We start from the raw sequence: 17,270 nt of genomic DNA, 5'->3' as shown, positions 1-17,270 counted from the left end.
AGGAATATCCCAATAAAAGCTACATCTTGCTCTTTGAATATCAGTGAGAGCCGGGGTGTGAATTTTTGTGTGAATTGTGCCTCGAAAACAAGAAGCATTTTAATTATTAATTAACTTTTACTTAACAGAGGAAGGTTTTTTGCTTGTGTGATAGTTTAAAGAGTATTCTGTTTGTCTTCTTTCAACTTCTTTGTTCTTTATTTTAGGATGATCTTTGCGGAGTGTTCACCAAACACCTGCCCTTGTGGTGAACAGTGTTGTAACCAGCGGATACAGAGGCACGAATGGGTGCAGTGCCTGGAAAGGTTCCGGGCTGAGGAGAAAGGATGGGGTATTCGTACCAAAGAACCCCTGAAAGCAGGACAGTTTATCATTGAATATCTGGGAGAAGTTGTTAGTGAGCAAGAATTCAGGTAGAAATATTTATTCACTATTTTAGCATGTAAGGCTCAATAAATGACTTTAGCATCTATTATAATTGTTGGGAAATCCTAAGACAGAAATGAATGGGAGAATAATGGAAAGAAAAAAGAATGCTTTTCTGGTCACTGCCACCAGAAGGAAGGCTTAGAATTCAGCTTTCTTGATCAACCAGCTTTTTCTCAGTCAAATAGAGGAGTGATTAGTGTATGGAATGCAACATCTGCTCTGTAAATGCCAAATGCCACAAGTGAATGTGAATTTGATATTATGAGTACTGTGCAGAATTTGAATTGTGAAAAATAGAATCGAGGGGGCAGAATGGGGCAGAAAAAGAAATGAGCTTTCGCAGATAGGTATGAAGACAAAAGAACAAGTGGGAGCACTAATACCTAATGGAAGAAAGAAATTATGAGTCTTGTTAACTACATAACATCAGAGGATAATTTAGTTTGGCGAGACATATGTGCTTCTCTTAGAGCTCCATCAGAAGGCAAATCCGATCTCCTCATACAGAGATAACTGTTGACACAACTGACTCTCTTGTCACTGTTGCTCTCTTGCGAAAAAGAAGTAGCTGTAATCCATGGATGTAACTGCAGAAATTGTGTCCAACCCCAGATAATGAAAGGGAGGAGCTGATTGTTGTACACATGCATACATATACACATCGAAGAATGTATACTTGCATTTTCTCTTCCACACACAGGTTATCAACATGAAATGTATACAAATAATCTGCAGAACCCAAAAGGGAGCATTCCAGAAGAGCAAATTTCTAAATTCTAATCCAAGCTCTGTCAGTGGCCTTGACTTATAAAAATAGGTATTATAATGGTTTTCCTCCATCTCTAGGTGTACGATTCTATAAAGTATAAAAATTACAATTGTTTTTTCTTCAAAACCCTCTCTCAGAATTCTTGAATGTGCTATTCCTATGTTACTCCCTGTATGCTTTGCAGCAAGAAGGAGAATCACAAATAACTTTCCTGTGTTGCTTCATAGGAACCGGATGATTGAACAGTACCATAATCACAGTGATCATTACTGCCTGAATTTAGACAGTGGAATGGTGATAGATAGTTATCGTATGGGCAATGAGGCTCGTTTTATCAACCACAGCTGTAATCCTAACTGTGAGATGCAGAAATGGTAAGAAAAATATATTCTGTTTACTGGGAGACTGGTATGGCAGTGGCTAAAATATAGATAACCAGATCATCTAAGAGAATCTAATCTAAAAATAGGGGGATCGAGCTGAACGGTGTAAAAAATATTTACTATCATGGTCGCATTGCAGAAGAGAAGTATTGTTTTCAAGTGGACATTTTGGAGACAGGATCTAAGTTTTCTGGCAAGGCAAATCCAACATTTTTGTTTGTCGTGCTGTTAACCTGCTACAAATTTTGAAGACTAGGTAATGCCATAAAACAATCGCTGTGTGTATTCTTTCCTTCTGGTGTTGTGGGTTAATCCCGGTAGGCAGCTAAGCACCACACAGCTGCTTACTTCCCCTGCACACCCCTGGTGCGAAGGACAGGAGAAGAGTAAAAGCAAGAAAGCTTGTGGGTAGATATAAAATTGTTTAATAACTAAAAAAGAAGTGGAAGAAGACAGAGAGAAAGAAAACAAGACAAAGCAAGTGATGTAAAGGTAATCGCTCACCACGTCCCATGGGCAGGCTGATGCCCAACCTTCTGAACACCCTCCACTCCCTTTTTATTGCTGAGCATGACGTTATATGGCGTGAAATATCTCTTTGGTTATTTCAGGTCATCTTCCTGGTTGTGTCCCCTCCCAACCTCTTGTGAAACATACACACGCATGCACGCGCACACACACCATCTATTCACTGTAGGGTCAGAGAGAGAAACAGATAAGGTCTTGGCATTGTGCAAACACTGTTCAGCAACAGCTAAAGCATTAGTGTGCTACCAGCATTATTTTGGCACCAGATCTACAGCATGGCACCTTACAGGGTGCTGTGAAGAAGCTAACTCCGTCCCAGCCAGATCCTTTCTGTCTGGCAATTCAAATATGTTTTTAAAGCATATGAACGGGGGAGTGGTCTGATTTCAGCACACCCTGTGTCATACCAGTACTATGTTAGCAGAATAAATTGAGTGCCAGGCTAGTAGGAAGGGCTTCTGAGAAATTCAGAGTGAAAAAGCAGATGGTTGTAATAGGGATCAGCTATAGTGGTAGTACAGCAGGGAAGCTTGTGATTCTCAGATGGTTCTAGTAGTTTTAAGCAATAGTAATTAAGTTTAAAAATATTAGAATCCAACACGAAAAATGAGTGAAAGAATCAGAGAGACAGTAAATTTTGGCGCATTTTGTGAAATGAGGTGAAACATTCAGTGTAAGCTCTTGATTTATGGAGAGGGCCTGAGTTGATAAGTGGATCAGCCATATTAGCTGATACAGTTTATAGCTTCTCTATTTGTAGCACAACTTCCTGCTCTTTGTAAACATAACATTGAGTTTTGGTGGCTTTCAAAGTCTGTTGTAAGAGACAGAAACAAGAGAACAGGTCAAATGAAGAACAAGAGTACTCCTGAGCATGGCAGAAGTATTGTTTCCTGTCTGCAACACTTCCACTATGTGGACAAAGACAATTTTCGTTTTAATTATTTGGAATATTTCATTATATTTTCTCTGCAGGTCTGTTAATGGTGTTTACCGGATTGGATTGTATGCACTTAAAGACATGCCTGCTGGTACTGAATTGACTTATGACTACAATTTTCACTCATTTAATGTTGAAAAACAGGTAAGGATCACAATGCAAGACCTTGAAAAAAATAACCAACGACAAACAGTTCAGTAGAGTTGAAGGTCAATTAGCAAAACCTATTGTGTTGTATTTAATAGAACGGGTTTTAATGCTGAGAGATAATCCAAGTGTTTCGGGTTTTATTTAAAGTAACTTTTCTTTTTTCCAAAGCAACTCTGCAAGTGTGGTTTTGACAAATGCAGAGGAATAATTGGAGGTAAAAGTCAACGAATGAATGGACTTGCAAGCAAAAGCAACCAGCCTGTGAGCACTCACAGAAGGACTGGACGGTCAAAAGAGAAAAGGAAGTCAAAGCACAAACTAAAAAAGAGAGTAAGTAGTAAAGACAGCTTCTTTCATGGATAAAAGTTAGTAAGAAATCAGTTTGTGACATCATACTAAAAAAAAGTGTATTTTAAACGTAAAAGAAATACTACGGTTTCTGTCTCAGAAACTACTTTTACTGGTTTGCTAGGTTCTTGGCACAGTTTTTCCTGTCTATCAGAATGATCTGTTTTCCAGAGGGGCCACATGCCAGAGGAACCCAGTGAAAGCGTGAACACACCAACAAGGCTGACGCCACAGCTTCAGATGAAGCCCATGTCTAACAGAGAAAGGTAGGGAATGATTTCAGTGGTGGTGGTGGTGGTGGTGTTTTTTTCCTCCGAAATTGAGGGGCAGTGCAAATGTTGAACTGATATTTTCTAAAAGGTAGGGCATCGCTGAATGTCTGAGTAAGAAGTTCTTGGTTCTTCTTTAACGAGTTAGGGTGGCATTTCTCACCACTGACATGAGAAGCTTATGTCTGAACATCTCTTTTTTGCCATGTTAAGGTATTAATTACAGAGAATGTGATTCCTGAATGCTGTTTTTTTTTAAATTCATATAGAAATTTTGTGTTAAAACACCATGTGTTTTTGGTACGAAACTGGGAAAAGATTCGACAAAAACAAGAGGAAGTGAAGCATGTCAGTGATAATATCCATACTGCATCATTATACAACCGCTGGAATGGAATCTGTCGGGATGATGGCAACATTAAATCTGGTAAGGCCAGGACAGGTTCCTCATGTTGCTACTCTTCTCCTTTGAGATCCTATGTGATATGTCCAAGAAGAGCTTAAGTTCTGTATGTAAATCAAAGTTAGCCTTCCTACAGGATCAATGTGTCTATTGTAATGCACACAGGGAATGCCCTACAGATAAAAAATACATATGTGTGTAGTTGTGTATGTATGCTCTTATATTTACATAGCAGGGTAAGACAGACTTTTTCTTATATTTTCAATGTATTTTTGCATTAGGGGATTCTGCAATTTCCTCTGAAATAATTAATGCTTTTTTCTTACGAATTAGGCCTTTAGAGAAGAAAGCTTTTTGGCATTCAGTTTTGGGAATGGGACAAAACATAGGTATTGGAATGAATGTATTAATACTGTTTCAAAATAGCCCTTTGTTCATAGGACCATAATCTTCACTGCTGTGCAGGATTTGGTCCCCACTGTAAGGTATACGAGGAGTTGGGAAATGAGTATTTTGAGTGAATTTAGCGACATGCTACGTTTGCTCCAGCAACATAAAATACCTTAGTAACCATCTTAACCATTTGGATGAGCTATAAGCAGTGAGAGAACCTACTTGTGAAAATAATCTTTTACTATTATAGTAGCTTTAAAAAAAGTTAATTTTAATAATTGGTGATGGACTTGCTGGATCCGAAAAGACACTGTAATTTGATCTTCAAGTAAATTCTTGTTTAGACATAATTCTTTTTTGCTCTCTTTCAGACGTCTTCATGACCCAGTTTTCAGCCCTTCAGACCGCCCGCTCTGTGAGAACACGACGCTTGGCTGCAGCTGAAGAGAATATTGAAGTGGCTCGTGCTGCCCGCCTAGCACAAATCTTCAAGGAAATATGTGATAGCATCATATCCTACAAAGGTGAAGGTGATGTGATGCTCCTGAAAAATCTCTGCAGAGATGTTTTTCAGCCTCCGGAACAATGAATTCTCTGAATATGAAATAATAGAAAAAAGAGTTTATGTCAGGACTTTAAATAACCTCTTGCTTTTTTTTTTTTTTTTTCCTTTCTCCTGCTACCAATGTTATCCTCAACCCCTTCCTCTGACACCAGAATCTGCAGGTGTTGCTGTGCTTTTAAACTGATTTTTCAGTAGTTTAGCAAAATGGTACAATTTACTGAACTGCAAGGAAACTGCCCTCCATTTTGATATATCCAGAGTACAGCAACCAGCTTCTTGAAACAAACTCCATTTTAGTTCCCTGATACCAGAAGAGCCTTTCTTTTAAAAATGGATAGAATATAGTTAGTTACTTTTTTTTTTTTTTTTTTTTTAAGTTTTATTCAAGTAAGTGTTGCTAAACTGTGTGTTCCTGTTACAGATTCCTCCAGGCAGGCTCTTGCAGCTCCCCTCCTCAACCTACCCCCAAAGAAAAAGTAAGTATTTGCTTCTCAGAGCAACCCATGGTTTTCTATAAGGGATTTGCATACATTTGAAATGCTGGTGAAATTGACATTCTGCATACGTTCCCATTTTAGAAATGCAGACTATTATGAAAAGATCTCTGACCCGTTGGACCTTGCCACCATTGAGAAACAGATCTTGACTGGCTATTATAAAACTGTGGAGGCTTTTGATGGAGACATGCTGAAGGTCTTCCGGAATGCAGAGGTGAGGCTCCCTCTGGCCTTAAGGCTGTTGCATAGACACTGGGAATATATCCTAGTTTAATGCTCTTGCTGACTTAGAGTAATGAAAGAAGAAAAAATATTTTAGAGAAGGGGAACTTTTGATAATCCTTTTCTGATGAACAGACATTGATAATTAATGTACTTCAGCTTATTCTTAGTGCTTTTGTTTGCCTTAGGTCAGACGAATGAAAGTAAAGGACATGCATCAATAGCTAGCGTAATGAAATTTCAGTACTTTTGGGGAGAAGTAAATTGTCCTTTAGTGTCATACGTTAAGATACATGGACCTGCGGTTCAAAGTAAAGGAAGTAGGTGTACAGTCATGTTACCACATGGGTGGATGCACCTTCAAGAGTGTGTACAAACAGGAGAAATGCGCAAAAACATGGAACCTGCGGGGGGAAACCAAACACATACAAAGGTTTTTTGTTTCTTTGTTTTGTTTTTATTCAGAAATACTACGGCAGAAAGTCTCCAACTGGTCGTGATGTATGCCGGCTACGGAAAGCGTATTATAATGCTCGTCATGAGGCATCTGCCCAAATTGATGAAATAGTGGGAGAAACAGCAAGTGAAGCTGACAGCAGCGAGACATCTGTCTGCGAAAAAGAAAATGGTCATGAGAAGGACGAGGATGTGATCCGTTGCATTTGTGGCCTTTACAAAGATGAAGGACTCATGATCCAGTGTGAAAAGTGCATGGTGAGGCTTGGGAACACAAAATGGAGCTCTTTTTCTATTCACTATAACCAGTGGAACTTCCACCAGCAGCCTCTGCATCACTAATAATAGCCTAAATTACCTCTTCAGAACTTCATTTCCTCTCCAGAAGAATTGAGAGATTCTGTTTTCAAAGAGGAAATGCAATTTGCATTTCTGTATAGAGTAGCTAGCACTTCCTGAAACTGCCAGAACTCCTGTCTTTGGTCAAGCAGAATTTCAACAATTACGGGCTTTTACATAAAGAGTTGCATGGAGATCTTACCTGTCTTCTTACACAGTATGAAATAGTTCAGAGAAAGTCTTGAATTTCCTTTGTGAAGCTTATTTTCATGCTTTCCTTAATACTTTTTGAGAAAGTACAATTTATAAATAATATATATCACAAGAATTTCTAATTGGGATGCATCTATTTTTCTAGGTCTGGCAGCATTGCGACTGTATGGGTGTGAATTCTGACGTTGAACACTACTTGTGTGAGCAGTGTGAACCTCGATCTGTGAACAGAGTAAAAAATATTTCTTCATTACTACAGTTACAAATTGAAGCAGTTTTTTCATTTATATATAGTGACATTGGCAAGGCCGTTGTGAGATTCTTACTTTATAATGTAGCTTCCTTGGATTACATTTAGTCATGTTAAGTGTCAGTTCTTCTGTAGCCACGTCTGCATATTTCAAAAAGGGTATCAGACCTGCTTCTGCGCTGATTATGGTGGCTGTCTTAACATCTCCTTTCTTTTTCTCTCCTCCTCCAGGAGGTTCCCATGATTCCTCGTCCCCATTATGCCCAGCCTGGCTGCGTTTACTACATATGCTTGTTACGGGATGATCTGTTGCTGCGCCAAGGTATGTGCTTACTTTGGTGCCTACCATGATTTCCATCAGATAAGAGTACACAGGTTTCTGGCATCGCCTCGTTTCAAGTGTTTTTATCTTTTTAGAAGTAAAAAGCTGCGCCCTGTGCTAGCATGGGGATGACACATAGTAAGGAACCTGAGTTCTCACTGACTGGTTGACGAAGAAACATTAATTACCTTTAACACAGATAGGTTTCTGCTTCTGGCCAAAGAAGAAAGATGTAGAGTCAGCTTCCAGTAGTTAACATTTAGAAGTAGAGGCAAAGAAGATCACTGATTTTTTTTAAACTTTGTTCTTCAGATACATACAAGGTTAGAAAGAATCCTATATTATTCTTAAGAGAAATGCTCTTGAGTGAATGAAACCAGTTGGCATGTTTGCTAGGGGGGAATAGGAGTCCTCAGGGAAGTGGAGAATTAAAAAAACAAACAAACAAACAAAAAAAAAAACCAAGGAACAGTGCATTCTTTATCCTCTGCAGCATTCTAGAATTTACATTCCCTCATTCTTTCTCAACATTGCTCTGCATTCTCTGTCTTGTCTATAGCTCAGCCATTTGGTGTTCCCATCTCATGTTTTTCTGCTGGGTTGCCACCTGGAGAATAACTGTCTTTCTAGGGTTGCATCAGCATTTCTGTAATCTGTTTCATTTAGTTATGTTTTAGCTCTTTTTGTGTCAACTTCCAGTCATTTATAGTGTTAAGGTCATTTTTGTCATGACAAAACCACATACCTCTAATTTTGTAGGGCTTGATTGGTGATTAATTAGAAAAATGTTAGCTTACATGGCTAAACTCCGTGTATCATTAGCAGAGGACAAAGGAGACTGAACTGCCACCAACAGTTAGGCCCCAACAGTGCCTGTGCAGTTACAGGGAATAGACTGAGCAAGGTTATGCCCGGAAGGTGCTAGGAAGTAATACACATTACAGTAGAAAAAGGGAAAAAACATGGATTCTTTGCTGATCTCGAGTTCTCCACCAAAGGTTCTGAAGCATGATGTTTGCCTATAGTAATTGCTGCGATTCAGTTGCAGAGTTGAAACAGTTTTTTTCTGTCTCTGGTTTCCATAAGGTCATGCAATTTGCAGATTGCAAGGCAAAAGAGACCGTAGTGACCATCAGGCCTGCAGTTGCAGTATGCATAGACTATGACATTTTTCCTGCATGTTGTATATTAGGAAGAGGCTGATCTTGTGATAAGACTGAAAAGGCTTATGAGAGGATAGCATTTCTTTATGTCAGTCTGCCTTCACTGCCAGGGAGTTGTCTGAACAATTGAATTAGTCTATCTTCAAGTTCCAAGCTTGAGAACTCCTCATGTTTTCAATGAACAAGGCTGAAAAGCTTCCAACTGCCTGACATGTGAGTGTACACTTTACTGTGATTGAATCCCTATAAATAAGTGAGGGTTCTTCAGTCTCTGGTTAGAGGACCTCTTAAAGTCTTATTCTTTAAAAATTGCAGCTATCACTAATTTGTACATACTGTCATTATAAAAACTTACTTTGTTACATGTCCTGCCATAATTTATCCGGATTCGTTACACGTTTCTATTTTCAGTGTGGGCATGCAGTTCAAGTTATGTTTAGTTCTTTGCTAGTAAAGTTTTTCTGAAAATGATGAGGGTCACCTTTCCTCCTTTTACTGGCTCTGGATTGGTTTTGCATCACTCTGCAATTCAATGTTAGGTAGCTCTGTCATGTTAGTTTTAATGAAACCATTTACTCCTCTATTTTTGGTGTGCTGGACTGATGAGAAGTTACAGGTGTGTATTTTGTGCCTATTGCCAGGTGATTGTGTTTACCTGATGAGAGACAGCCGTAGAACTCCAGATGGACACCCTGTCCGGCAGTCGTATCGGCTGCTGTCCCACATCAACAGGGAGAAACTCGATATTTTCCGCATTGAAAAACTCTGGAAAAATGAGAAGTATGTTCAAGGCATCTTTTGAATTTGAGACATTCCATATACCTACCTGTCAAAATACAGTAATTTTGTGGAAGTCTTGTTATAGCTTAAAAATGCGGGACTGAACATGGTTAAGTTACAAAGACTAGATGATTTCCCACTTGTCTCTGCATGTACTCCACAACTGTGAAGTAAAAACATATAAAGTTGGAGGTGTAAGCAGGGGATAAGAGATATAAGTTGATACATTTCCTTCACTGTTGGAATAGGCTGAGAATACACACTGACAGCTGAATTGGCTCAGCTAATGATCACTGACTTGCTAAGCCACTGTAACATGATTAAATGCTTATGCCCCATTGATAGCAGCACGGTAAGTCTGCTGTGTTCATAAAAATCACAATAGGAACATTTCCACTTGCTGAAGGAGATAAAGTTGAAAGTGTTATATTCATGTAAGTTTGCCTTTCATCACAGCCATTGCAAAGTACAAGGTAGATAGTTCAAAATTAAATGGAGGGCATTAGGTAAAGTTGTATCACAGGTTTATAGAAATAGTCTTTTTTTCTTCTGTTTGTTCTTTTCTCTTACCTACACATCTTCGAGCAGAGAGGAGCGGTTTGCATTTGGTCATCATTATTTCCGTCCACATGAAACACATCATTCCCCTTCTCGAAAGTTTTATCACAATGAGCTGTTCCGGGTGCCATTGTATGAAATTATCCCCTTAGAGGCTGTTGTGGGAACGTGCTGTGTTCTTGACCTATACACCTACTGCAAAGGTAAGGAAACTTAATAGGATGAGAAATTAAATTTGGGAAGTATGCTAAAATAGTGCTGCAAAAAGGCAGTAGCCAGTGTTTACAGGGTATCAGAGCTGAGGAGGCGCTATTGCCTTAGCACTGAACAGTGGTTTCTGCTGCACAAGGGGCAGTACTGAGGAGATAGCGGCAGGGTTGTATTGCAGTGCATAAGGAAGAGACGGTGATGGTGGTAAAAATAGGTTTGGAATTATTTGGTTGGAATCTACAGGTTTTTCTCTTACATTTGAACTAGGAATGTGTCCAGCGTTTGTTCCCCTTGATTCAGAATCGTAACGATACCTGCCATCCCACTTAACACCTTAAAGCCCATACTTCTGACACTGCGTATGGCTTTGTTCTGGTATCCTCTGTCTTCTCTTGAATCTGATTAATATTTTTTTCATATGTACTTCGTTTTGAAACTGCAGGGAGGCCAAAAGGTGTGAAGGAGCAGGATGTATATATTTGTGATTACCGCCTTGATAAATCTGCTCATCTCTTCTACAAGATCCACCGGAATCGTTACCCTGTCTGCACCAAGCCCTATGCCTTTGACCACTTCCCCAAGAAACTCACACCCAAGAGAGACTTCTCAGTAAGTGTTTCTTCTCGTAGCTTCCTTATTTTTTTTACCAGAAGGCTGGACATATTTTTCGGAAGCCCCTGCCTCTCTGTTTATGAATGAAGGATTGTAAACCTGAGGAAAATGGCACATAAGCATACACAGACTGGATGAATAGTTGGCTAGAAAAAAGCTCAGAAATAAAAATTGACTGTAGACACAGAATATGCAATTGAAAGGCAAACAGATGTTGAGGCAAACAAATAGTGATGTGGAAGTTTGGAGATGTTGGTTTCTGACAGAAATCTAGATGGTAATTTCGTGCGAGTCGTTCCTGAACAGAGGAAATCTTAAAATTCACTTTTGGGCAGCAATTCTGCAGCTCTAAAATAATTTCGTATGTTTCAGAGAACCACACAGCGTATAGTCCAGTGTGAGTTTGTTAGCCAGTCTGTGTCAGGCTTTCTTTCCTTTGATATAATTGCTCGATGTTTTAATAAACTTTGCCTATAAAATGCTTTTCAGCAGTACCTTTGAATTCCAAATACAGAAAAGCAGAATTTTCTTATTTCCATTTCTCTGCTTTATCAAATGACATACCACTTGCTTTCTTATATAATAATCACTGAAAATGGATGTCTTATCAAAAAACAGCAGCCTAATAGGTAGGTGGCCTGATCATGAAGTACACCTTGCCTTACCATGCTGCATCTGATTGTCCATTCATTCCAGTCTTATTTTCCTCTATTCTGTGGGAGTAGCAACTCTTCATTGTGTACATCCTCCTGCCCAACACTACTTTGTCTCTTGAGTTTTGAGGTATCAGATGTAGCAGATTTTCTGCAAGTAAGCACTTTTCTTCGGGAGCAGAGAGATTCTTATAGTGAATTTCGAGAAGGCTCCGAACTTGTGCTGTGCGAAAAGTAAAGAGCATTTTTTTCATAATGGTCTATGGCTTAAAATTTGTTTAGAAGATAAAAAGAATCAGATAGCAAGTCTGGCTCTAATTTATCCCTATTACATGAGGTTTTTATCCCTTCTCCTTTGGATTTGTCTAATGTGTGAGATACACCAGCCATGCACTGGCATATGCAAAGTGCCAGATAGGCAAGTCCTGTATTGGTACTTCCATAATACTAGACCAGCACTGTGAAGTTTATTCAGTATTAACCATAATCTTTATTGTTGTTATAGCCTCATTATGTACCAGACAACTACAAGAGAAATGGAGGCCGGTAAGTCTTACCTACCAGATTGTTGGTTGAGAAGAGATGGGATAGATCCTGTGTGCTTGTCAAGTGTCCAGTGTTCTTCGTACCCATTTTCCTGGGTGCTGTGGAAATAATACTTAAATTCTTTAAAGCAATTCTCTGAACTTTCAGAGAAAGAAAAGGGAATGAGGGGGAAGAGAGGGAATATAGAACCAGCCTTGGTGTTCCTTAATAATATGCTTATTAGTCAGGAAAGTACAGAAGCCATTTTGAAAGTTAGCAGAAGCAGCTGAATTGGGAGAAGGCATAGCCCAGCACAGGAGGGAGATCAGTCACTGAATAGACTGACCACGTATTCCTTGTAATAACAGCCAGGGCCAGTGCATTCTCTCAGTTCTGTTAGAGACTTTACAAGTACTTACCAGGAGCCATGGTAGTTGACAAGAAAACATCAGTATGTGTTGTGCTCAACTATTTTGGCAAATGAAAATATTTACAAATTGAAATTAAAAAGGAATTGTTTTTTGAAAGACTGCATTTGACCTTATGCAAATGAGATTATAGGCCTATATCCTCCCATAGATCTGGTGGGTTTGAATGCATGTATTATTAAGTAAAATGACCGAGATTCCAGAAAGTCTCCTACCTATTGAAGAGTCCTTGACTCTCTAGTAATTCACCTTTCAGGTAAGTGTCTGGAAAAAATTTGGTATTTAAACTCTTCTTTTCCTGCCAGATCATCCTGGAAAACAGATCGCTCAAAAACACAGATCAAAGACTTAAACCAAGAAGAAGATTCTCTTCCACTTATTGAAGATGTATTAGGAAACCAAGAGCAAACTTCAAGTGAGGTGCCTAGCACAGAGGAGCCAGAAAAAGAGGCAGTCTCTAGTGAGACCTGTGAAACTGATAAAAAGGTGGAAGAAGGCAATTCTGACACAAGGCAGCTGTGCACTCCAGAGGAAAGGCGGCATATTCAGAGAGAGAGACTTAATCAAATCCTGCTAACCCTCTTAGAGAAAATCCCAGGGAAAAACGGTGAGATTTTATGCTGTGGTTACACAAGAGCATTTCTTCTGTAGTTTGATTTTTTTGTTTTGTTTGTTTTTTTTCTTTAGCTCACTGCAGACTGTGTTGATAAAATTAATACTTTTGTCTGAATATTTTTCTAGTGGACATTACTAATAATTAGTTTTCTTTGCAGTAATGTTTTCTTTTGCAACAGTAGCAGTTTTCTGAATTCATATGAAATTTCTTACTACTGACACTGTTTTGTATAGTATTTTTAGTAACCACAAAGACTGTCTGAGGACATTCCCCCATTACTCCTTGTTTACAACTGAGAAACATAACAGACATGCAATGAAAGACGAAAGAATTTAGGAAGTAATTTTTGACTTTTAGTGATAGTTCTTACTGTTGGGTTCTGGGTAACTTCTGAACTGTAGAATGATGGTGCAGTGGTTGCCCTGGTTAAGTAGTTCCCTGTTTTTAATTGCAATATCATTAGCTGCTGTGACAGTGGAGATCCAGCAACCTGAATGTTGCTACAGGTCATCCTTTTAACAGGCCAGTGGTATTCGAAGAGTTCGTGCTTTGGTTGCTGGCGTATGCTCCCCACAAACTGGTTTGTGTATACATAATCATACTGTAACACGCTTCTCAGGGTGATCTAGAGATAGCTTAGATAACTATTAGAATTAAAACCTAGGATGAGCTGCGTTCAGACCAGTAAATCACTTTTTTCTTTCATGTTCTGGGAGCTAACACAAAATAATAATGCATAGCCTCATAGAGTAATTTGGGTTGAGGTCTAATCATCCTCCCATCTAAGCAAGGCGAACTTCAGACAAATTGGGTTGCTCAGCAGCTTGTCCAGTGGAGTTTTGAATATCCCTATGGATGCAATCATCCTTGAAAAAACTGTGAGTAAGGAAATAGTAAAGCTATACCTGGTGTCACCATCTTTACCAATAGCCTGTGGTCTGTTGCAGCTATTGATGTCACTTACTTGCTGGAGGAAGGATCAGGAAGAAAACTGAGGCGGCGCACTCTCACCATCCCAGAGAGCAGCTTCAGAAAGTGATGCCACGAGAGGAAGTTGTGGTCTGGAGTCTGCTACAAGGTCTGCTGAGGACTGAGGGCAGGAGCCCAACTTCTTGTGCACCAGCCAAGGAAAAGAGGGCAGCAGAAAACTGACAAATATACAAACAGTTAGCACTTAGATGTCTGGGTTGGCAGGTTGCCCTGCCCTGCTCTGCAGTGCTCTTATGGTGTGTGTGTTGTTGGGCGTGCCTTGTATTGATGTTAGGTACTGAGAAAAACCTCGTGGTTATTGTCCAGGATGGTCAAATTTAATTTATTTTTGCTTGATATTCCCACTCAGCGGAAAAAAAAAAAAAAAAAAAGATGGGGAGGTAAGAAGGATGAGGACAGACTTACTCTGAGAATATTCCCCACGTTCGCCAATTAACCTGTGATTGTACAAGATACTGTTGGCACCACCATTGCCCATGCCAGTGAATGAAATCCAGATGGGAGGGTGAAGGCCCAGTGGCTTAAAATTAAAGGCTGCCCTAAAGTTGTGGCCTCTGATTTGCACAAGTTCCAAGAAGAGAGAAACGTACCCGAATGTGCAAAATGTTCACCGTGGAACGGCCAGTGCACACATGTACCTTTGATCTGTGACAAGGAGCAATTTCCAAAGTCACGCTGGAGTAAAGCAAGAGTTGGTTGGTTGAGGCACTTGTACTGCATTGTAGAGGGGGGAGGGGGCGGGGTGTGATTTTTTTCACTTTTTTTCTGCAGAGAAATTTTATAAAGCAAGTCAAATCCTGACAACACCATTGCTGTTGGTTTTTTTGATAAGCTGTGGTTCTTGTGTGTCTAGTGTGTTGTGCAAATTAAAACCTGTTAAAAGAAAAAGAAAAAGGAAAAAAAAAAAAAGGAAACCTTCACTACATGAACCGTCAAGCAGTATTCAGAGCGAGTATTTGTTGTGAACTGTAGAATATATCAACTGCTAACACTATTCTTGTGTTCTGGTTGTACAGCTTAAAATGTCCGTCTCTTAAATTAAGAGACAGTGTATCTCGCACCACCCTCTCTCTCTGCCCTGACAAAGATGATTATTCCCAAAAGTAAGAGCCAAGGCACTGAATCTCACTGCATGAAATCTCGATTTCCGTGGTGTACCATGAGCTAGTGCTGTAGCAGGACCCCTCGCGTTACACCGATAACCTGCCCTGGCGTGAGGAGCCACAAAGCTGTCACCTGCCTCTGGGTCCAGCCCAGGCTGTGGCAGAGGGAGGGGGTGATAGGCATACACTGACCCTTTAAAATGGCTTTGCTTTTTTGTCTTTCAGACGTACATATGCATATACAGTCCTGTTTTAGATGTTCTTATAAGAAAACCAGTTTTTAATGTGCCAAGTTGTATATATCTGCTGCGTGGATGTAAAGCAATACAGTAGTTACATGTTCCTTTTTAATGGACCAAGCTTGTCCTAATGTACATTCTTGTTATTATTATAATTATTTTACTCTTAGTGGAACATGACTCATTCCATTAACTTTTATGTGTTGATTTAAAAAGAAAAAAAAAAAAGAAAGGAAAAAAACCCTTTGAGAAAAAATATTTTATTAAAAAAAAAAAGAAATAAGAAAATAGTTTGGAATATTTTCTTACTGTAGAGAAGCACTGTACAGTACCAGGAACCCTGAGTATAAAATACTCGTGCGTGTAGTAGGAATATCGCATGTCCAAAATCTTGAGTTGTCTCATTTAGTTTAAAACAGAAATCATTGTCTCAAATGGTGTTAAACACTAAAAAGTTTTTAAAAAATAAAGTGCGTACAGAAGCGAGACACTAGCTCTGTCATTTTATCTTTCTTTTGTTGAAAGACTAAACAAAATGTTTTTTAGACAATCAAATGTTAGGTAAGTGCAAAGAATTGTTTTTCTTACTGGTGTAGAAATTAATGACTTTTTTTATTTTTCGGTTATTTTATAATAATGAGAAGACCAGTGTGTCACCAGGATCGCTGTTTTAAGACCAGGAAGCACTACATTATTGCAAATAGATATGAACTCTTAGTCTGCATGGGTGTAGGCTGTGTGATTGCTGAAAATAAATGCTGCTAATATATTTCCTTTTTACAAAGCATATCTAAATAGATCATTGTTTTGATGTTAATCTTTGTAAATTATGTATTACCAATTTTAACATTGGATGTAATTGCATAAAAAGCCTGCATCTCAATCCTGAGAGAGTCTAGTATTAAATGGAAAATCTTTTCCTATCGATGACTTGTGGGGTGTTTTTTGACATGTCTTTGGTTTATTATTTTTTTTTTAATTGCCTCTTTGACTCGGCCCCTCCTGTCATGTCCTGCCTCTCTTGCAGCCTCTTTTATGTGAGTTGTTGCCCCGTTTCTTTCAGATACCCAATTTCCTGCTTGCTGATGGCATTTTGCGAGGTTGTAGCTTGATGCTGATGGTTCTGTTCAGCCCTTGGCAGGAACGATGGTGGCAGCGTGTTTGCAGAGACAGCGCAGCATCAGCACAGACATGCAGTTTGGTAGTCAGAGGATGTGTAACCGTGTACAACGGCAGGTTAGTACGTGAATAATTCAGTCTATGAATTTAGTGCCTATTTCCAGAATATAGACCCCTGGTGCCTAGAGGCAGTGCCCCCCGTGCCCATAGAGACGACAGAGTCGATTCCGTCAGCTCCAAGGTTTGTTAATGCATCCCAGTCGCCACTAGCATCAGATCCGAGTCACATCAGACAGATGATTTGCACTGTAAGCAATATCCCCCCTGCCATTACCGAAAAGTCAAGCAAGCTAGAAAGACTGAGAGGTAATTAATTTTGAGTTATTGGGAATCATCGGCGTGATCATGAGGAACACACAGAATGCGGCAACGGGGAGAGACAGAAATTGAGAACATTGTGTCCTGCACGCTGTCCTTTCTGAGGCATCTTCAACCTTGCACTTTCTCCGATTGCCTCTACCAAGGTTGGCACTAATGAGATCGATGATCCTCACAAATCTTCATTTAGGGTTTAAATTTCCTCTGGTTCAAAAGTAATTTCTGGGAATAAATTTGGCAACTACCCGCATTAGTTACGCAGGAATGAAATAGTATATTGATGAGCCCTTTTAATGTAACTTGATATTTTTTTTCCATTTCCTGACTCTCTGTGGTGTCATTAAAACACCATGCTTGACCTGTACACTTTGCAATGTCTTTTTCTTTTAAACAGAGACACCATGCCAAGGATTGTAGTGC

General features: G+C 39.4%; 1 protein-coding gene across 3 annotated transcripts in view; it reads left to right on the top strand.

Annotated features, from left to right (window-relative positions):
* The window catches only part of ASH1L (ASH1 like histone lysine methyltransferase), a 58,771-nt gene extending 42,493 nt beyond the window's left edge, over nt 1–16,278 (top strand). Inside the window, exons 11-28 of one of the 3 annotated variants that reach the window (XM_066985888.1) lie at nt 207–413; nt 1,426–1,572; nt 3,085–3,193; nt 3,368–3,529; nt 3,719–3,813; nt 4,086–4,243; nt 4,984–5,136; nt 5,599–5,653; nt 5,756–5,888; nt 6,362–6,610; nt 7,050–7,136; nt 7,386–7,476; nt 9,281–9,419; nt 10,008–10,180; nt 10,630–10,796; nt 11,958–11,998; nt 12,711–13,012; nt 13,969–16,278. In XM_066985888.1, coding sequence (XP_066841989.1) covers nt 207–413; nt 1,426–1,572; nt 3,085–3,193; nt 3,368–3,529; nt 3,719–3,813; nt 4,086–4,243; nt 4,984–5,136; nt 5,599–5,653; nt 5,756–5,888; nt 6,362–6,610; nt 7,050–7,136; nt 7,386–7,476; nt 9,281–9,419; nt 10,008–10,180; nt 10,630–10,796; nt 11,958–11,998; nt 12,711–13,012; nt 13,969–14,060 — 2,560 coding nt within the window. In that variant the 3' untranslated portion in view covers nt 14,061–16,278. Of the gene's footprint in view, nt 1–206; nt 414–1,425; nt 1,573–3,084; nt 3,194–3,367; nt 3,530–3,718; nt 3,814–4,085; nt 4,244–4,983; nt 5,143–5,598; nt 5,654–5,755; nt 5,889–6,361; nt 6,611–7,049; nt 7,137–7,385; nt 7,477–9,280; nt 9,420–10,007; nt 10,181–10,629; nt 10,797–11,957; nt 11,999–12,710; nt 13,013–13,968 lie in introns of those variants that run through there. The other 2 variants (XM_066985887.1, XR_010827087.1) reach the window with 2 other exon arrangements.
* The last annotated feature ends 992 nt before the right edge of the window (nt 16,279–17,270 follow it).

Source organism: Anser cygnoides, chromosome 33 (genome assembly GCF_040182565.1).
Source record: "Anser cygnoides isolate HZ-2024a breed goose chromosome 33, Taihu_goose_T2T_genome, whole genome shotgun sequence".
NCBI classification, from domain to species: Eukaryota; Metazoa; Chordata; class Aves; order Anseriformes; family Anatidae; genus Anser; species Anser cygnoides.
This window is presented reverse-complemented; position numbering and strand designations above follow the sequence as displayed.